This window comes from Anopheles marshallii, chromosome 2 (genome assembly GCF_943734725.1).
Source record: "Anopheles marshallii chromosome 2, idAnoMarsDA_429_01, whole genome shotgun sequence".
Classification (NCBI taxonomy): Eukaryota; Metazoa; Arthropoda; class Insecta; order Diptera; family Culicidae; genus Anopheles; species Anopheles marshallii.
The window spans coordinates 75,929,911-75,952,256 of record NC_071326.1 but is presented as its reverse complement, the minus strand read 5'-3'; the positions used below and the strand labels follow the sequence as shown (position 1 = coordinate 75,952,256).

Here is a 22,346-nt window from a genome sequence, read left to right as displayed (position 1 = left end):
ATGAACAATCCATACCACTGTAGACCGACGCAAGCCGAGACGAAAAAAAGTTACTAGGAAGGGACGATAATGAACTTATTTTTATTTCCACTATCACTGCACAGCACTTGTTACTGCAGGAAGTCCTGTCAAAAGGTCGCATACCTTCACTATGTTTGTAAACTAGACGCTTGCGTGTGAGTCACATCTCATGTCGCGATCAATACGGAAGGTTTCACCGTTGGTTAAGGTGCGCGTACTTCATATACGGTAATGCCATCGGCAGGTTATCTAGTTATGGTGATCGTTCGCCAGCTGATGCCGGGTTGAGGCTTGGTCAGTGTAGCTGTATTTTTCCCGATCTATTGCACCACACAGACAACCGACTCCAGCAATAAAGTTTCTACCAGCCGATTATGGAACTACCTTCACGTGCACACAATCGTATCGAATAAAATTTCATCCACGTTCACTGCACAGCATCCACCGGAGCGTACAATTTCACTTTCACACAATTGTTCCACCCGAAACCACCAGCACAACCCGAAGCTGCCACGACAAAAAAAGTGGTCTCCAAAAGCGGTTCCGTTCACGGTGCCGGCCAATCGTTAACTGGTGTGGTGTGTGGTATAAGCCCGACCACGTTGCGCTCGCTACTAGACGATCGGAGAGATGTGAGATGAAAATATTCACGTTGCGTGTAAATTTCGCTGACGCAATGAATGCAGCTTTCTCATTCTCACTCAAACACATTTACCTACCGAGTCCCGCCAGATCTACCTTCCAACCCGCTTCAGGGTTCCGTTCATGTCCTACCTGCTCCGAACAAAAAATCGGTCGCGTCTCGGACCCCTGCTCGAATTCGAATTATAAGGCAATGCTCAATGGAAAGGAAGCTGTTTGAAGTGGCATACGCGAAAAAGGACCCCTTTCCAAGGGGCTGTCTTATGAAGGGAGGAATACAACAGCAGCAAAAAAAAGACGATAATCGTATCCTTCTTGCATTCAGCTGCCGTACGGTTGTTGCTCGCGAAGTTTGCAACGGAAGCGACATCGAAGAAGCAAACGGTTGCCGTAGTTACAGTAAGGGTGTAGTTCTACTGCGGGCGAGAAAAAAAAACGATTTTAAACGAAATGATCGAGTTAATTTTTTTAAAAATGATTGAATAGCTTTATTCTTTCAAAGTGTACGATTTAGTCTTGAATAAATTTAAGTTTTTTATTTCGTTATTCTGTTTTTTTTTTTTCGATTTTTAGCCTCATTTTCGGTGTTGGGTGAATGTGATTCATTTTCATGAGCCTAAATGATTCTGATTCCGAAACTCTTTGATTTTAATTATTGATCACTATTCTAAAGATGGAATAATCCTATAAGAATGATAAACATTCAAGGAATTTTAAATTTAAGCATTTCAATTAGCTTCTGAAATAACAACTTCTTGGAGGTTGGAGGAATACAGCAGTCATGAATCTAAGAGGATTCATTCATATTTGAAGATTGAGGAATCTTGCCCAGCAATCTTGTTCGTTGAGGGTTTATTAATCTTTAAGGATTCATGAGTCTTTTGGTAGTCGTTTCGTGATTTGAATAACTCCTCGTTGAACTTCCATATGAAGAACTCTTCTCAAAAGTCTAATACAACTCATTTGCATTGATGTTCGTACAGCATGCACAAGGCATTTCCTATGCCCAAATTTATGGTTAGTCACTCAAAAGAATCGAATTTAATGTTAATGATACGAGCCGCTCATTAGTGTATTTGGTAGTAACTCTAGGTCCACTCGACACGACCGGTGCAAAATCACGGTCAATCTCCCGTTCGCATTACTGGCTATCCAGCTACGGTTAAAAAAAGTCAAATAAAGCCAGTTATTTGCAGGCCTAGACCTCTCGAAGTTGTAGTATTACCAAAAAAAAGAATCTGAGTCAAATTGTTGAATGAATCTTTGCAAATAAAAAAATAATTCTGAATCACTATTCTGAAGATCAATGAGTTCGCAAAGATCATAATTCTTCAAGGATTTTTTTTTCAAAATCTGAATTAAAATTATTTGTTGATTCATTAACATTTTGACGGTTCATACATCTTTGAGAATTCACGAACCTCTGAGGATTTATCAATCTTTGAGGATTCAGACATCTATCTCAGCGATCTTTTATTCATTAGAACGGCCTGGCCATATCGACATATTTTACCACGTAAGCCAGATAGTCAGTTCATGCGGGGGATTGGTCCTGATGGGATTATGGTCCGGTCCGTTCGTGTGAAGACCGGTGCCACTACCATAATGCCACCGGACCGCCCCAAACGTTTAAGTGCTGGTGCTCGCTTTAGAATGTAGCTATATTTTGTAATATAGATTTTAAAATAATTAGTGTTTAGTCTAGGGGCGGACACTAATATGATAAATCAAATCAAATAAAAAATCCAAATAATTTTTACCACAATACTAACATCCCTTTATTCTTCTTTTACTCGTAAGATAAGTAAAAGTAAAACCATAAAGCGGAGTATTTCATCTGTAACGCTGGCTGGCAAATGTCCAACGTGAAATGGATCCTTCCGCTACCTTTCCATTGGTTGAACAAACTTTGTTTCATCGATGAAAATGTTTTCATCTGCAACGGACTAATGTAAAACAAACATACACAAACACACACACACACACACACGCACACATTCCGTACAATCAATGCGTGAAATTGTTTTTCTTAAAAATAATCAAAGTGACCGTTATTAAAATTTATTTTAAAAGTGTGATTAAATTCCACGTTGCGTCACCGTCAATATACAAAAATACAATAATATCGACTTTATCATCCTGACCTAGGGAAACTACGAATATCGCCCGATTCAGGTGACATCAATTCGCGAATGAGCAATCTAATCACCATATGGCTAATTTTAATGGCTGTCCTCGACTTTTGTCGCTTACTCATTTGTAGCAGCAAAAATAGAATGCTCCATTAAGTTTACTAAATGCTGCACCATTCCACTGGAAAGCCGGAGATGAACTCACCATCCACAAATAGTGCCCGATCCTTGACGTTTGGTGGCGGCACACTGCTGTCTACTAGTTCACGGCTGTAATGCTGTAAATTTCGACCCGCTACCCGGTCATCCTTTTTCTTCGGATGGGATGAGTCAGTCGTTCTGTCCGGGGACGAACGTCATAAGGGGTGCAAATGTCGCGAAAAACGCGGAGACGGCGGTGATGCAGTTAGAGTGGATCATGTTTTCTTAGAATACAGTCCACCAGACGGTGTGTATGTGTCCCTCGGACATTTGCTTAAGTTGTGATCATAGCCGGACGGAACGATCGATCTGGGTATGGTTTTGTGGCTGTGTGTACATGCCGATGCACAAGACGAGCGAAACGAGCGAGCAAAAGGGGGGCGAGAACAAGCGATACGCACTAATTACCATGCGGACATGTCATCGGGGCGGGAAAAATGTCATCGAGGAAATGTTCGTGCCGATGGAAAAACCAACGCGAGGGGTTGAATATTTCTGTATTTTTAGCTAGCCATCGGTTCAGTGACATCAGTTTCGGGTGAGATTTCCATTAGTCGTAGCCGCAAACGAACGCCTCCTGGAATGTGCGCCTATGCGGCGGTTAGCCATAAGTGGTTTGTCATGTTTGGCGGAGTCGGACAGGGAGTTGACAGGTCGGGGCTGGTCACACATATATTTGCAGTGAGAGAGATAAGACTATGGGAAAGGTGAAACAATTATCAACTACACAAATCGATTTAGGGTTTCGTTCGGAAAATAGAAAATAGCCACAAATTTAAAATAAATGTTTGGAAATAGAACGATAACTTAAATAGTTAAAAGAACTTCAAGAAAACACCCATCTTATTTATTTTACGTTCAGGAAGTTGCATTTATTTCTCTTCATAGTGCTAAACATATACATCGATATCGAAAAAACGGGATGATGATTTGATTTTCCTTGCTTCTCACGTAACTAACACATCCGTCCCGGTCGTCCCGGAACGCGTCACTGCGCCCCATTCGCACGATACAGTCCCGCGATGGATTGCACGTGGTTTCTTAACAATGTAAAAAAAAATAGTAACAAAGACGGGCAGCGACAGAAAAATACGGTCCTTATTTCGCGCATACACACCTATAAAATATCGCTCAGGCGGAAAGAATTAACGATTTTCCTACACTAAATTTTCTCACCATCCTAATACACACGATCCTCCCCCCCGCGTTCATCTATACCCTATCAATCGGGGATGGGGGAAAAAAGTTTTGATTTCAGTTTCATTGAGCACTGTCCGTACGGTTTTTTTTTCGTCGTTTTGCACACTAAGGTTTGTAACTTATCTTGCTACCCTCTAACGCACGTCCGGTTAGTGGTGGTAATAGTGGTATTTGGGTTTGCTGTAGCATTAATCGTCGTAAAAGCGAGAGTATATATATATATATGTATATATATGTATGAATCCTTCTAGGATAGTAACGTGTTTTAGTTGTTTATGTGAATCTTTCTTAACCACTAAACTGCCAACAAAGTGGTGACACATTAGCGGCGTAGCGCACAACACCGTAACACACTTTAAGGGGGGTAATTGTGTTGCTTGACTTAACTAGCAGTACGTAGCTAACCTAGCGAATGGTGCAATTTAAGAACCGATCAGCTACAGCCATGTTCACAGAGTGTCTCCTCAGGAAGATCAACGATTTATATACACAAGAAAACAAAACATGCCTGAGCCGGTATCCGGAAAGAGTACCGATAGCTCAAACGAAACAACTGAAATATGCTCCAACGGGTGATGGCAAACAGCCACCGTACGGGTCATTATCTGGATATGAGTATCGATCTGTGAACGATAAGCTACATAGTTATTACAAACTTGTATCTACTAATCTCTGTAAATAAAAACCACATACAGTCCGGGATACGAACGCAACAGAAGCGTACTCTCCTGTGACAGAATCTTTCAAACTATTCAATTCCTCGCACGATTGACATTCGTTTTGTTTTTTTTTTTCTTTACCGTTTTTAATTAACATACACTTGTATTCTATCACAATTTGGAACCATCTGCTATTAACACTGGTGATCACCTCGTTCGAACTCCATGCCCTTATATGCGTTACAATCTCCAGCGGAATCTGTAACTTCAGAAGCAGTTCAGTGCTGTTCCTTCGATCCTCACAAAATTCATCGAGCCATCACACAAAACGAAGTCCAAACAAATACAACGGAATAAGGCGTCCTATGTAAGATGCGTGTTTGTCGCAATGACTCAGGTCCTAACGATGCGTTTACGGTGGTGGTGTTTTCTTTGTTGTTTATGCAAAGTGAAGAATGTTAAGCGAAGTTGTAATCACTGCGAACGAACCAGAACGAACTCGGATTACGTGCTCCGAGTGTCTGAAAGTCCCTATCCTATTACAAACACCTAGGTAATCTGAGCATGGGCGGCCTCTATCTACTGGCTAGAAGCTTTGGTCCTAAATACACGCACACAGTTCTGACATTGCTTTTTCTTACTTTTGTTTGCTGATTGATGGTGAAGGTGAACCATTCCTTCCTCGGCGGATTTTGGTTCGGTGGGTGAGTGGGTGGTGAGGAGGACACACAAATGGTCAGGTGCGAATGTATGCAAACCTTACCAGCCCTTACTTGAATCCTTCCTTCGCTCGTTTTTCCCACTCCGCCCGACGCTGCAGTATGCCCTTGAACTCGTTCATCTCACCGTTACCACCGTCCGTCTCGATGATGGTGGCCGTTGGCGCGTTGTTGTTGATGGCACCGACACCCCCTACACCGTTCGTACTGTTGAGCTGATTTAACGACGCGATCGTATGGCGGTTGGAGTTGATGGTGTTGTTGTTGCTGACGGTGGACTGATTCTCGCAAGCATCCGGCCCAGCTGGAGTGGTTGTTGACTTGACGAAGTTGTTGTTCACCGGTGACACCGTGACCGTTGCACTGGGTAGAAGCGTTTTGCGCACCTCCACGAACGAGGCGGCATTGCGTGGTTGTCCACCGTTGGTACCATTGGCGAAACGGTTCGGCACTCCAAACGGTTTACTGGTGACGCTTTTCCGTAGGATCGCTTCCCCGGATGTGGGCGCTTGTCCATTCTCGTTGGAACCATTTTTAAGCGCTACTCCATCCGTGCCGGTACATCCATTCTTAAGCGACCCATTCGTGGCGGGTGCTTGCAAAGGAGTCACCACGGATACCGCCTGCACAAGGGTTGTTGAAATGAGTTCCGGCTGCTGCTGCTGCTGTTGTTGCTGCAGGGATTGCTTCGACTGCTGCAAGCCTACCTTATCCAACTTTTCTTCGCTGGATTGGTTTTCCTTGTCACTGTCGATGCTGGATAGAGGTTTTCCACTATCCGTCACCTTGTAGTCGTCATCCGAGCGCAACTTTAACGATCGCCGAGCAAACACCTTCATCAACTCCGGTGTGCCGTCCTTATCCTTGCCCTCTTTCTCACCCACGACGAACTTCTTGCGCAGTACCACCAGCTCGTCACCACTGCTCGAGCCGCTGTTGTAGTTGGAATTGCCATTAGCACTTCCCGTGCTGCCACGCTTCTCCAGCAACTCTTCCGACGTGGACTTTTTCTTCTCGAACTTGATATCCTCCGAAGAGGACGATATCCGCCGCTCGTACTTGATCTTTTCCTCCGTCACCGAGGTGCGGCGCTGCAGGATCACCTTCCGATCGTCGCTCAGGTCCTGCGAGAGATTCATCGAGTTGCGCTTAGTTCCAGCCAGGTCCCCAGTTCCCCCACCACTGCCCTGCTTCCGGAAGGCTGGTGGACTCTTGGGAATACCTCCCTCCAGCACCAAACTGGAGCGGACCACCACCGATGGTGGAAGCGGTGGTTTCGACTCGGTGATTTCAATGTTCTCGTTGCTGAACCGTCGCTGCAGCTTTATGGCATCGTCTGGCGGTTGGTACTGCCCAGCACTGGCAGTGGGACTAGCAATGGCGGGTGAAGTTGGCGGAGCTGGTGTGGGTGAGGTTGTCAGAACAATGCTGCTCGTCTTGGCCGGACGACCAGTACCCTCGACGCGGTTCAGCTGAATCTTCATGAACTCCGGTACGTTCGCACCTATTTGACCGGCGGAGATATCATCTAACCGTTCATTGCTACTACCCTCATCCGAGCTCTTGATGATGCTGACAAACTGCGACGATACGAGCTTGTCAATGTTTTCCTCAATCTGCGAAATGTTCTGGTTCGATTTGTTCAAGATACTGGTCGGTTCGGGTGGCGTCAAGGTGTTTGTCGTCAGTACAATACTCTTCGGCTGATGGTCGACGTACTCTTCGCGCGGATTCAGCAGATTATTATCGTTAATCTCAAACTTCTGCAACGAAGCACTCGACGAGAGTAGCCGCGACTCTGCATCATCGTCAGCATTGCTGATGTAGTCCTTAAACACCCGCTGCTTCCCAGTGTTCATGTTTTCCGTCATGCTGAAGAACTTGTGCTCGGTCTCGAGGAAATTGTTGCTGAAATTACCCACCGACAGTGAGGCGCTCAGGTTCGGTAAGCTCGGCACCTGATGGCCGCCCGCTTGCAGCTGGTTCGACACGCTGTCCGTGTACGTGCGGAAGCTTTTCGACTTCTCTACCGATTTTGCTCGTTTGCTGGGACTTTCCTTGCTTGTTTCGGTCGCTTGTTGCGTTGTGATGGAAATTTTCGCCAATTTCTGCTGATACGAACTCAACCCGTACACCTTTGGGCTTTTAAGCCGTTCCCCGTGACTGACGTACTTCCGACCGTCGCTTTCCTCGTCGTCACCTTCGCCACCGTCCACACTACGCTCGGAGAACTTGCGCGTCTTGGAAACGAGATACTCCTCGCTCTTATGCAATGGTGCCTTTCCTTCACCAATAGTAAGCGAATGACCACTACCGGATGATGCGACAGACTGTCTGTTCACTTCCACGTTTGACGAGTAGCGTTGTGTGTGCTGTTGCTGCTGCTCCCTAGCATTCGCGTCGCGTTCTTCAGCGGAGAAGATATCCTTCGGAAAGACGCGCTGTCTTGCCGCCGGACCAGACTTGATCTTCTTGTATCCACTCAGCTCACCCAGTTCCGGCTCACCGACTACCAGCGACAGTTTCATAATCTGCTCCGTTGGAATGCAGTCTGAGATGGTGGGATCTCCTGAGCTTATGTAAACGCTGCTCGTGTTGTCTTCCTTCCGCGGAGAAGCCGTTACCGACGGTGACTCTTCCTTGCCCGATTCGTGCTTCTTCTTCTTGAAGCTGTAGTTCAGAATGCGCTTGAAGAATCCGTCGTCTTCCTTTCTCGAGGTGACAGCACCCGTTCCCTCCACCGTAAGATGATGCTCGGACGTGCGCTCAAACTCGTGGCTCTTTGAGATGTTCCTGTTGACGTATATGGAGGAACTCGTGGGTGCGTCACCGATCGAGAGTTTCGATGTGCTGATGTCTTTGGAGGGTGATCTTGGCATCGGGTGTGATGATAGCGGAGTTGATGTGCTGGGTGGCATAATTCCGTACGGCAGCGAATGGGCCTGCTCGTTTGCTTCCTTTGCTGGTGAAAAGTTGGAAGCAATATTTGTGGAGGACAGTTTTAACGATTCCTCGTTCACCTCGGGCGTCGCTGGCAACAGGGTTGACTGTACGGTAAGAGTGAAGGAAAAAATTCTCGTTAATTTTGTTATCAGTTATCACAGGCAAACACGGGCCATACCTCTCTTGGGCGAGTGCGAGCTCTGGTAGGGCCCTTTTTCTTTGGTCGTACGGCAAGCTTATGTTTCGCTGCGGAATGGCTCAGTTTCGATGAATCACCTAATGAGAAATTGATAACGTAAGGCTCAGATGTCGCATACTTGGTTCGCTTTCCCCATCTTACCACTTTCATCCATATTGTCTGACCGATTCATACTGATGGAACCGGAGGTGGACGAATCCAGGTGCAACAGGTTATGTCCGCTTGCGTTCGATGCGGATCGATCATCATCCATGTCCGAGCTCGTCATGCTCAGTATGCTAAGCGATCCTTCGCTCTTGTTCATTCCGCGGTCTTTGCGCTGCGGTGTGATGGGACTCATAGGCAGCCCGAGATCTTCGTCAGAAACTTCTCCCTGTCGATCTTTCCTTCGCTTACGCAACACGTCCGCCAGTTCGTTCTGCAATGAGACGCACCGAGGAGTGCATTCAATGTCTCGAGTTGGTCTAATCTCAAGATGCTAGCCAATATTTACCTTTAGCGTGATCGATAGACTGCTAGCAGTGCCGGCAGATTCGGAGAAAACACTATCGTGTGATTGTGAAAGTCCATCGCGGCTGATGTCACTGCAAAAGGGAAACAATGAGCGCTGATTATGTGCTGTGATTATAGCAACTAGCGGTAATTATACGGAAAATTTATTAAAGCTGTTCAAACACGACAAACAACATTCAATTGAACGCACTTACTATCCACATCCATCTTCACCAGGAAACACTACATCCCGAACTTACTTTATTACATCGCTTATCAGTGTCCGATATCGAAGCGCAACGGTTGGTGCTCGATCGATTTGGATCATTATTTCGTTCGATTGCCGATACAAATAAATCTCCCCGTTGTTTTGATTGCTGCACGATAAGAACTCCTAGTGGAATCGCCAAATGCGCCCTATCAACTATATGTCTCAATAGACTAAAACACACTAGCTTAGCTCGTGCGCTCCATTCGGGAAAGGAGTCCTCTTGAACACCAATTGCCAGTCAACTGTGCGGTCGATAAGATATAGGTGTGTCACACATGCAAGATAGCGCGGCGGGTTCGTTCAACGTTCAACACATTTTTGGATCACCTTGAGTTCCCTGAGGTTATCCCCACCGTTCTTATCACAGGAAGGAACTTACCTATCCACCAGTCGACCTTCGCTTAGACTGCGCTGGTAATCGGACATCTCCTTGTCTAGATCATCGGAGTTCCGTAGCCGGTAGGTTTCGCGCTTGAAGTACGCTCCCGCCCCGGCCTGCGATGTGCCCGGTGCCGCACCGGATGCGGACTCGTTGCGGATGGTGATCGGGACGCCGAAACCGGTCCGTGGCAGGGTTGCATCGGTCGTCGAACAGCCGGGCGTGGCAAAGTGTATGTGGGTTGGCCCCTTCGCACCGAGCTGACCCGGAGCACGGTCGGCGGACGATACGGTTCGGCGGCGAAAAATCCGCCGTAGGTTGCGCAGCGGATGGAACCGTTTCCGTTTGGTGGTATCGCTGGTGTTGGTGGGTGCTGGAGAGTACGCAAAAAAAAGAAAACAAATCAAATAAACACAATAAGCTGATGGGCCGGGTGACTGTAATGCTGATATACGGCACGGTGAGGTAAACAATGCGCAACCAAGTGTGAGATAAGACTCGCGGGGTTTCTATGAGGACTTCGGCTGTTACCTTTTAAGGCAATTGTTTCGCTCTCGATGCGGTCGCGATTGATTGCGTTGTACGCGCGTTTTGCTAAATTCAATACATCATTGATCGATGTCGACAGCTTGCGACCACTTACAGCAAGTGTGCTACGGCTCGAATCAATGCGCGGCTTGTGTGAGATTTGTTTCCACACAACAAGCGTCTCATCGAGTAGATAAAGCGTCTTCTCTCTATTGTTCGCTTATCGTCTCGTTTCATTAATATCTGACAACTGTTGGTTACTTTCTTGGAGATAATTTAATCTTTACAACCGCCTATCCGATTTATCTCTATCGGATCTATACTATCTAACGGCGGGAGAATTGGTCCCGCAAAGGCCACGGTCCAATTGCATCCAAACATACCGACCCAGCACACTGCTGTCGATTGGATCAACAATAAAGTCGATGTGTGTGCGCAGAGTAAATGACGCCAGATATGAGACTTGGACGATATTTACCGACACATATTTGCTCTGGCTTCCGTCCGACTCACGCTGACATTCCGTAGCCATTTACAAATATGAATGTAATCTCTCATAACATTGTAGAATATAACGTTCTTAGTACTAAGACGTGGGCAAATGCAATACAAATCACCAAAGTAAATCAAATCTAGTTTGATAAATAGAATAAGTCGTTAAACTAAGTCTTTTGATTACAAAATAAATATAGCAATGCTGTAGGTGAATTCTCGTCGTAAAATCTCACTGAGTGACGCTTCTATAGGAGAGCATGACATTCTACTGCTAGAACTTAACCATTATTGAGTAGGAGAGGCATAAGCAATTACTGTAATGGTCTCTTACGCAACGCTATAAATATTTATCCGTAAATGCAAAACATACTCGCACGGTAAATATAAACCCTTTTTATACGAGGGCTCTTCTCTAACCGTTCCATCAACAATAACACACGCCACTGTGTTGGTGTTTGGCTTAAAGAAGCCCGTTTAAACAATCGCATCATCGAGCACGCTCCATCAGCGTTGTAATGTGTGGATGTTCTACAACACCGCAATAACCTCAAACGCCTCACACTAAACTTCGCGATTGGTGACATCAGCTGTCAAACAGTGCATGTCATCGGCGCTGATCGAGCGGTAAACTTGAGACAGATATACCACGCAGCAGTAGTACGGGTGACGGGTGTGCCACACCGTTGGAATCGAAACCGGATACTACAGCCATAAATATGCCTATTACTACTGACCACCGCCAGGTGTAGGTGTCAAAATTATGGTCAATATAAATCAACCCAAACGGCACAACGCCGCTCTTGGAATCGGTGGGTCATTAAACATACGAAACATGGCACGTTGGGTCGCTTTGTCGGTGCGTTGTGATCCACTCGGTGGCCGTCACACGTCAGTGGATCAGTGGCTTAGACGAACCGACACTTCCACGGGAATTCCACGCAGCAAACTGATCGTCAAGTGAGCAGTTCATTCATAGTTCACATTTTACGATGCAACCCGACAAATATTGTAACCAAAGACCTTGTTCGGCCTAAATTCGGCCGCATTCATTCCCACTCATGGTAGGAGCTATCTCGCTTTTCCAATCGGAAAAGCGTCCCATTACGGTGGCGTACATTGACAGACAAAGCATCTGGGTAAGTACATCAAAAGAGACTCCTGTCTGTGTAGCCAACTTTACACACATTGAAATTATGCAAAGCCAAAGCCCACACGGTGCGGTGCACTCGCTTGTACCAGCGTAATGTCGTTAGCAGTGCTTTCGAGTCGTCGAGTTAATGTACGAATCTTCAAAAACCCGAAAAAAAAACCTCACAAAACCATCATGGCGAAACTACCCCCAAAAGTTGGAACTTTTGCCCTGTTGACGCCATAAGCCATAAGATAAAGCGTGAAAGAGCAACAGCAACCTAAAGGTTATGATGGCGGAAGTTAATTATTTACATTATTGTGATTAAGATTATTACCTTCGCCGAAGCAATGACCGATAACTCTCCGCCACCGGGTGCCTTTTGTGTATGGTTTTTTTTTTTTATATGACTGTTTCCTTCTTTTTGTTTCCTTTACTACCTGTAGTACTTATGATATGCTGCCCAACAGGCAGCGCGCACGAGCCCCGAGGCCCGAGATGGATAATGATGCTTGATCCGGAAAAAAAATTAATTCACCATTTGTTGTCTGCCCCGGCGGAGAAATTTCGACTTGGTACAAAATTGTCCAATTTTCCAACAATGTGCGTGTTTTTGTAGTTTTCTCCGTTGTTTATTTCTCAACAAAAAAAGTGTATTACCCATTATCCAGTGTCCGCATTCAAATGATTTCGTTTGCCGAAGCGAGGGCACAACAAAATCATCGGTTTGTGCCCTAGACCGGTAAACGAAAATGAAGCAAAAATCAGCATTAAAGGATCCACTCGTACACCGTACACCGTACCCGGAGTGGAGCGTTTCGATTGCAACTGCACGATTAAGCTGCAAATCTATTTGCGAAACGGTTTCGCAATCGGAGAGCTAAATTATATAAATGCACAATTAACGTATTTAAGAAAGGAAAACAACTTTTCATAGATAACATTTTGAGCGAAGACTCAAAAGTTATATCAAGTCGATCAAAAACATCCATTCATGAGCTGACATATTTTTATAAAAAGACAACACCACACAATTTTGGAGACAAAAATTGATATTAAACCCATTGTAATGAAAAACAACGGTCACGGATGACAGTTGACACCTATCAGAGGTTATGGTTTAAGACACCAAAAAACTGCATTCATATAAAATGCCTTTCAACGCAATCGCAATAGGATGAATGCATCGCGAACACAAAGCTTTTTTTTTAACAGTCTTTTATAAGATGTGCGGAAATGTTTTATTCAAAAATAGTATATGCCGATTTCGTAAAATGATTTTATAGCTTTACTTTCACTAAATGTAATAAAAACGCCATAAATGTCATCTTTTTCAAATGACTTTCAAAGCATTGCATTTGATATCGCAAACAAATACTATCCCACTTGTAATGGTTGACAGTTAATACCGCAGACAAATATTAAAGCCTCCCCCAAACGTCACTCGTTGATACTGAAGTGCACGAATCCAAGTCAACAATAGCAAGAAGGAAACTCAGATTAGATGTCGTTATCTGATCCGGGATCGAGCATCACGTGCACGTGCCAATCGTGAAGGGCACGAGGCCAACCAACCGGCAGTGCAAATGGTCGACCATTCTCAATTTCGTGCTCAATTCATCTTGCGCCCTCGCGCACATGGCGCCATTCGTCGGCCACGAGCCACGAAATGTGCAGTGGGGTACGCTGGTTATAAATTCGAAAGTATTACCTTCCGGCTTACGCAGGGCTTTAAAGGTTTCTTTTGTTTTACGTTTTGCCGAGGGCTTACAAGTGCAATCGACACCTTGAAGGATGTGTGGTTGTAGTGTTTTCATTGCAATCACAAGAAGTGATTTCAAGTCGGAATGTGGCGTGTAGGGTACGTTTAAGTTGTGGTAGATGAAATAGCCAATATTTTAATATAGTACCAGTACAATTTACAGAAATTGAATACATTTAAAACCAACTCTGTTTGGCTACAAAAAACGATCTGTCAAACATGGTTTACAACTGTCAAAATATACTTAGCTAATTTTCGATTATAGCACGCCATAATGCAACTGTCACGTCAAACAAAACTTCAGCCAAGTGTGATGTGGGATTCTCTTTTCGTACGTTTATAAACACTAATGAACAATAAAAACAAGCCACTTCAATTTTGAGATACTTGAATTTTCCAATCAAAATTTCCCAAACGCACTCATCCGTCAATCCATCAATCAACCGGTATACGGCAGGACCATAGGCGGTTGGCAAGCCGTTCGACCTTGACGCTGTTACACATCGCAAAACGCATTATCGCCATATCGAAACGATCCGCCGAAAAAGGCAGTGAATGTTGATACAAAATATAATGCACAATGGCGCCATTATCAACACGCCGGGCCACAGGAAAGTGGGCTATTGATTTTGAATTATTATTTTTTTTTTTCGTTTAGTTCCATCTTGGTTGGGCTACCATATGGCCAAACACACCACATGGAAGAAGCGGAAAAAGGAACACAGGTGTACCAACAAACCAAAACGTCCCGATACGAGATCTCGACCAGACCGAAACAGACAGGTGATCGTGTTCCGATCGTTGGATGCGCACTTCACTTTGTTTATGTGTTTATACGGCTTACGCTGGATGGGTGTGATGTGTGTGTGCTCTGCTTTTGCTTGAAAACAGATAAATCAAACCCCAGAGGCTGCTCCACACGCCCAAGGAAATGGAAGAAAAGTTCATCTACACAACTTTTACCAAAAAAAAACCTAGCTCAAATGAATTTCGTACGCGTGTGTGTGTGCGCGCGAAAAGTTGTGCAAATTTTGCACAACCACTATCGAAAAGAAAATGAACGAGAAACAAGAAGGAAACCTTAACCTTACAGAGCATTTGGAGGTTGGCGGCAGTAGTTCCACATTCGGGGTACGCTACCGTACACTCTTATTTGCCATTATCTTCTCCACCATCCCGTCTCGACCCCGTGCCAGACCGGGATGCCGGAAGGGGGATGATCCATCTTTAAACTTATTTCACCCAAATCTGCTTGCATCCAAATGGCTGTGTTGTTTTTTTTTTTTAATTTTTGATGCCGTTTTCCTTCTGTTTTGTTCGCGGTTAAGTATGCGGGAAAAGCGAGCAGTAGGTAGAAGTAGGTGCATTAATCATTTTGCTAAATTGTTCCGGGGCGGCTTTACTGGTGGCTGGCTACTTCCAGGGAAGCATTTTTTTTTTTTTGCTTTTCATTCCTCCCCTTTTTTCCTTTGGGGGAGGAATTTTGGGGCACAAAATAAAGGGGTGAAGGTAAGCTTTAAGGTGTGCTATTTTTTAAGGTTATCGTTATCTGTTTGCTTTGTAACTATTTTTGGGAAGTACGGTTCGAGCACCTTTCCTTCGCGATGGCAGCATCTTCAACCACAAAAAGACCTTGTGCCGAAAGCATAAAGATTTGACTCGTTTCTCCGAACTTCCTCTTGTTTAACAACCCCCGCCCCTTTCCCGCTTGACTTCCAGATTGTGGGAAGGTGATGGCGAGCAGGCGACTTTCTTATCAGCTGCTTTGTGTCTGTTTGTCTACCGCAGCACCAGTAGTAGCCCTCGACGACCTCTTGGCGTATCATAATCTACACAATTTTAATTTAATTTCCTTCCAAAGCTTAAGCTTACGGGACACCAGCTGTGGGCAATTAGCGTCGGGTGTAACGTTTCCCCCAGCCACCCACCACCCCACCCCAATTGAGCACACACGCACACGCGCACACCTTACGCCCTTCGCAAATCAGATTCTGCTCACTCGCACTTTTCTTTCCGCATACCGGCATGCCGGATCCCTTCCCAACGTGAGAAAGGAAGGCACCGATCGACACAGCCGGGCAGACGGTTTGGACGGCATTTTGGGAACTTTTCACATCATTACCATTGAATGATGGCCGGATGGCACACTTTCCCACACCCCGGCTTTTAGTACACAACTTGCGAGACTAGCCAAGTCAGGGGTAGGTTTTTGTTCAATTTTCTTCACACACTTCACACTGTCTTGTACGGGACGCTGTTTTCTTCAATCCCGGTTTGTAGCTTTTTTTTATTACACACTTGCAAAAGGAATGACGGAATTTATTTCACTCCACAGGAAAGCACACAAACACTAAGAGCTGTGTTTGGGAAGGTAGAAAGGAAGCTCCTTTGCACTAAAGCTACTACTAAACATAAATCATATCAATACTATAAACGCACACAAATTAGTTACTATAAAGAGCTATAAACACCTACGAAAACAGTAGCAGAAATTCATTTTTATAGCTATCCGAATACAAAGTATATTTAAACTCAAATCTGTATGAAATTCATTTTGTTAGCACACGTGGAAAAGGAAAATCAATATTAGATAAACCTTCCGTTCGCCCAAATCATCAAGGACACATTCAAAATAGAAAACTTCACACACGCACACTTCGGTTTCAAGCATTTGATTTTTTTTCTATACCTTCCCTACCGTCCACACACACTCTTGTTAAGGGCTTGGGAAAACCACCTTGGAACGAGACCACCCGCATTACCCACAGACACTAGGGAAGGAGCACTAGTTATGCTCCGCACCGATGGGGGAAAACACGCGACCATCTTCAAAACCCCATGAAGCTAATAAGAAAAGCCGCACAACTAAGCACAAATTGAATTCCGTCAACCACAACTAATCGGGAAAATTTCCTTCTTAACAATGTACACCCATCTATCACTATCCGTTTGACAGCTGTCAAATAAGGAGTTGGGTGTTTACTATCTCTATCTGGAGGAGATTTCTGTTGCACTAAAGTACGATTTCTTTCCAGCTTTAATAATCGGCAGTATCGGCTCAACGCAACTTTAAACAAACCGTACAACCCGATGCGATCGATAGATACCTTCACTAGGGCACACCGTGAATGGAGCTTTCGAGGTAAGGTTTACCCTTGATCGCGATCACGACTTTTTTTTTGTTTGCAGCACGAAACCCACGCGCCGAACGGGTGACGGGCAGCAACACACGTCCGCTGTAAGCCACTAGTCGAACACCAATGAATGGGGTGCCTGCGAACGTAGCCAAATACGCGCACCGCGAACCGTAACACCGAGATACACAGTGACGCGCACCGTGAAACCTTCGCCGCGCGAGTTCATTCCCAATCGCCGTGGCGCTAGAGTGTGGTTGTGCTGCTTAGGCAAACGATCGGCCCCGGGCACGCACACTCACTCCCGTGAAGTTCGTAGGTGGAAGTTCGTTAGTGGTTTTGCGCTTTGGCGAGCTTTTTTTTTTTGTTGCTGGGCATCACATCACGAGGCACCCACCGCACCGCCAGTGAGATCATCTTCGCCTTTAAAGGCGGTAGTGCGGTTAGTATTTACAAGTGCGCATCGAGTGGCTTTTAGTTTGTGCCGGTTTTTCTTCTTTCTTTGCTTTATTACAAGCACTTTCGGATGCAAATCGCTAATGCAAACAAATTGATTTGCGCGAGCGCGTGCACGCATATCAGAATCGCATCTAAAAAGCATTCTCGTTATTTGCGGTCGAACGGGTTTTTTGGGAGGGTTGTGAAACATGAACGGGTGGTTCGTTTGCATGTAATGCAATTGCAGAAAAATGGAGTAAAAATGGCCATGCATTAACGTTAAGTACAGCTGATATTCTTAAAATCGTCGAATGGTAATGCTTCATGTAGATAACTTCAAGACTTAATAGACATTTATGACATTTCATATACATCTGCTAGTGTTTATATGTATAGGGAGTCCCCGAGATGCGCGCTTTCCCTCCATTGTCATATAAAACATTAGTTTTTATTTTTTTTTTTGCTATTGATATCATACAGAGTAGAAAGTCAACCCTGTAATTATGAAGTATAAACAACATTGCATCAAGATTCGACCTTCGAATCTATTGCGGATTATAGCGGTCCGTTATAATAATGTATGTATTACACGCGTTACTAATTTGCCATAAATCAGTTAAAACTTTTTTATAGCATAACTTAATTACATATACTATGCTTAGAGAACACGCAAATTTTTCATTTTCATATAGTTTTTAAACTTTACTAGAAATAACTATAATTTCCAATAGTATCTAATTCCACCCAATTTTGTAACCAAATGTTTCGAACTTCATCATCTCTTATTTGAAAAATACAATAATTATATTCTAGCAACTTAGACAGAAAAACATGAAAAAAACAGTAGTATAGAAACGAATTAAATTCTGTTACCGTTTTTATTTCTAATTTCTATTAGTAAAATTAGAATTCTGCTATATTCTGCTAATAAAAAAAATTTCCTAAAAATCCTAAAGTGAAGAAGTAAAAACAAAGTGCAATAGAGAAAGAAACAATGCGTTTTATTTATTTGTTTCTTACTGCTAGTGAAAATACAGCAATAACCTTCGGGTGAGCATGAAATTTGCATGTCAATTTCTACAATCCTATCAACGCTTCCGACCACTTTCACCCTCATCAAACACTTCAGGTACGTTCGAAAGTGCATCCTCGGCCCGTCAATTGAGTTTTGCGAATTAAAACCCCATCTATTGCCAATTGCACACCCTAGTATGACCAATGGAAACGAGGGCCTTCACCTCGATTGACCTTTTTTTCCGGAGCATCCGAAAGCCGAGATTGGTAAAATGCATTGCACACATACACATCTTTGCCGTGCATTTCATCTTTCAATTACAAATGTTTGACGTCCATCACACACCAGAATGAAAGAAAAAAACTTCGTGCATTTGCCGAAAATTGAACAGCCGTAGCGATGCGTGAGGCATGAGCAACGGCTTTCACGTGGCTTCGTTCGGATGCGATAGGGTTTGATTGGTGCTGCCTTGTTCGATAGGATCTCGATCAATGGATAGTAAAGTTAGAAAACGTTATAAGCAAATGTACAGCTGACCGTACAATGTGCTCTGAGCGATGTTTTAGACGTGGCTCAAAATAAATCCATACAACTAAAAAAAATTATGCAGCTGCATCTTCGATCTTCGTTCCATTGCGTGACGAGACAAGAAAGGAACGAATGACCATTAAGAGCAACATATTTCTACCTCATTTAAGGAGTCAAATCTAAGGGCTCCCGATACGTGAGCGAATGGTAAGGATGATTTTCCACTCGTGATAAACACTCTCAATTTCCATCACCATTTCCTGGACAACCTTCTCTCATTGGACGTCAAAAGCTGCTTCTCACTTTTGTTCCGCCACAAACTTTTGGCGGCCGTTCACTCATGCTCACGTTGATGTTGTGATTCTTTTCTGTAGCTTATACGGGGGGGAGAGTTTTTTTTCAAAATCGAATTATAGGGAAAGCGCTGACCGTTTGGGTCACTGGCTGGGAAAGTCTTATCATACGCACGCACTTACACGCATCGCGGTTCGCTTCCGTGTTCGGCTTAGCGCTCACGATTATGCGCTTTGCGCTGACGTAATCGAACGATCAAACTCGAGCATGACATGAGTGATCATTATGCTGCGATTGTATGCATCTCTGTGAAACCGGATGTTGTCTCGGTGGAAGAGTTTTCTCACATAAGTTTAACTGCGGTGACCCCTGCTGTAAATGCTCTGTTCGACTGACCAACTGTCAACTAGGCTGAGGTTGGGAACTTGTCAAGCGACTTTACCACTTGGTTAGCACCTTTTGCTCCACATTTGCTAATCGCTCTTGAATGCTGTTTTTTTGTTTTATTTTTTTAGTCCGATGTTGTTTCTCTTTGTTGTGTCCTTTCCTTATCTATTCCCGCGGGTGTCCAATAAAAGAATTAAGCTTTGCTCTAGTTTAATTTATTTTTTTGTTTTTTCTGCTTTCCAACCCATCACTCATTTTTATTTACGTCTTCCCGCTTTTTTGTTTAACACATCCCATTTCTTCGCTGTGTCTAAATTCCTTTCGACACATTAGCCCGCGAGAGATTTGAACGGCTCCCGAAACACGAACCCCGACCCCAAGCCTAACGTAACCTAACACAGATGAGGAAAAATAACAAAAGAAACGAAAAAAAAACACTGCTCAGTTTTAAAACCTATCGTAAAGCTTCTTCGTAAACGTAGCAGAACCGTTAGACGAATTGCGTCGGTTTCTTGGCGGCATGGCCGTGCGCGCGTCAGTGCTCAAAATCGGTCGTTTAACATCAATGCGTACTCCACCATCACCCTGAAACATTTGCCCCCACACCTCACAAAAAGAGCCTCCTTTCGGTGGTACATTTTGGTGTAGCTTGTGTTTTACGCCCTAAGCATCCAGCGCCTTTAAAATCTACTTAAGGTCGTTCGGGTTTTACCTAGGGTGGAGTTGGGAACACTCGATGTTTTTTTTTCTTTCTTTCGTTTAGCATTTGTTCAATTGAAAACTGCTCCACTTGGTACGAACGTTTGTGTGCACGTGCTGATTAATTTAACTGCACGTTTTTTTCGTCGTCTCCTTTCTGCACTTGGGTGTAGCTTGCGGTTCGCTTTTTTTTGTATTGTATGGTTCAGGTTCGGCGCCGTAAAGGTGTACTGACGTTACTGTAAAGTTGCCGTTTTCGCTCAAACGCTATTGCAGCATTTGCGCTGGCAAACAGTTTATGTATGACGAAAGCAACACCCATGCATGTAAAACCCGGTGCGCGTAAAACAGAAGACGAGCCAACATTTACTACGGCTTCGTACAATGGGTTGGGTTTTGAAGGCCGTCAGGACATGATAGAAAAATTGATATTTCACATATGAAGTCGAGGGGGGAGGGAGAACAAGGTGTCCATAGCAAGCATCCAACTGGTGCACTTAAAAACAAGGGTGTTGAAAAACTGTTACGGTGCAGTGACGCAGGCGTGTGATTTGTAAGACAGCACAGTGTGGATTACTCATTTTGTGGGAATTAATTGGAATATCTCTCTCCAACGATCCGATCGTTTGCAACACCTTTTGCTTTCTTATTTATAAGGTTTATTAAACATAACATTAACTCTTGAAAATTATTCCAATGAGCTGATACCGTAAAGTTCTTTAAGCTTTGGGAGGAATATAGTCTCAGTAGCTTGAAAATCCGGGCGGTCCGGAGGTGTATTGGTAGCTGCGCCGGCCTTTGCACGATAGAACCGGTCCAAAACCCCATCCAGACTATTCCTCCATACGCAAGAATGGCTATCGTGCTGTGAGTAAACAAAGTCAAAGTAAGCCAGCAATGGCTTCGACTATGACCTATCAAAATCCTCTGACCTATCTTTGCATTATTATATTGCTAAATAAATTTAAAAAATTGCTCCGCTACCATAAAACCATAATAAAATCATGTGATCAGTAACAGTAAGTTTAAAGATTGACATTTCCAAAACCACAATGTAATGCACGAGTTGTTCAGCAGATCGTACGCAGAAATTCGAGCAGCTATTTTTACCCCGTAAGCTATGCAATCTGCAATACTTCTCCTCGAGTTCAGCTTCCTTTCAAAAAGCATACATTCGGGGGCCATTGGACAGTGGGAGACAGAGACTCGACAAAATTAAGTTTTTTTTTATTGATTACACGCCTATTAAGGATTCTTTGTTTTCTTTGGATGTCTCACAACTTGAACAAGTTTTCCTCAACCTTTCCATACTCAAATTAATTAGCTGAAATAGCTATCCATACTGTTAGTTTCTAAACATTGAAACAGCGCATAATATATAACACCCATCTGATCCCAGCATGATGATAAATGATAGTATATGATAATAAATAAGTAGTTTAGTAGTGAAGTAAATAGTATATATTTACTACGTAAAATATATAAATGAGGGGAACAAAACTTACCAGCTGTTTCCGGTGTCGTGATCGTGATCGGTATGTCTTGCACTTGTGCGGGTACGTTATCCAATGGTGGCGAGTTTTCGCGCACACATGACATCAAACCCGCTGACATCTGGGAAAAGAAAGTTACGAAAATCAGTCAACAAAGTTCCTCTCAAGAGTGCTCGTTTCGCGCACCAACCGTACGAAAGCAAGAATAGAAAAAAAACGTGTGCCTGTGGTAGAATCATGCATAATAAAGCGGCAAGTTAAAGGAAGTGCAATGCCATGCAGGGCGGGTTTGATTGATAAGGTCAATTTAGAACGAATCCGTTTAGGGCGATGGTCGACGGGCCGATTGCAAGGCAAGGTTCTTAACCGAGAAGGGTAAAACAATTCCCGCTAGCCACACGGATCCAGACGGAATGCACTTGATTATTGATAAAAAGCATGAGTGAGTGACTTGTACGAACGGTCAACAATATTATTGTCACGACCAAACAACGCCCAAGAAACTCGACACGGAAAGAACCTTGCGTTGCTACGATGCGCGTATCATTGACGGTCGGAGAATGTACTGCGCCGTGTCACTAAAACG

The 22,346-nt window shown here is 44.1% G+C and overlaps 1 protein-coding gene across 1 annotated transcript; it reads right to left on the bottom strand.

The window, feature by feature from the left end:
- Positions 1-5,624: 5,624 nt before the first annotated feature.
- On the bottom strand, positions 5,625-21,881 carry LOC128719504 (serine-rich adhesin for platelets). Its single transcript, XM_053813130.1, has 7 exons — positions 21,773-21,881; positions 15,652-15,654; positions 9,859-10,231; positions 9,210-9,300; positions 8,858-9,134; positions 8,696-8,793; positions 5,625-8,621 (listed from the first exon to the last, which is right to left on the bottom strand). The coding sequence occupies exons 1-7, from the start codon at positions 21,879-21,881 to the stop codon at positions 5,625-5,627; spliced, it is 3,948 nt and encodes a 1,315-aa protein (XP_053669105.1).
- Positions 21,882-22,346: the final 465 nt, after the last annotated feature.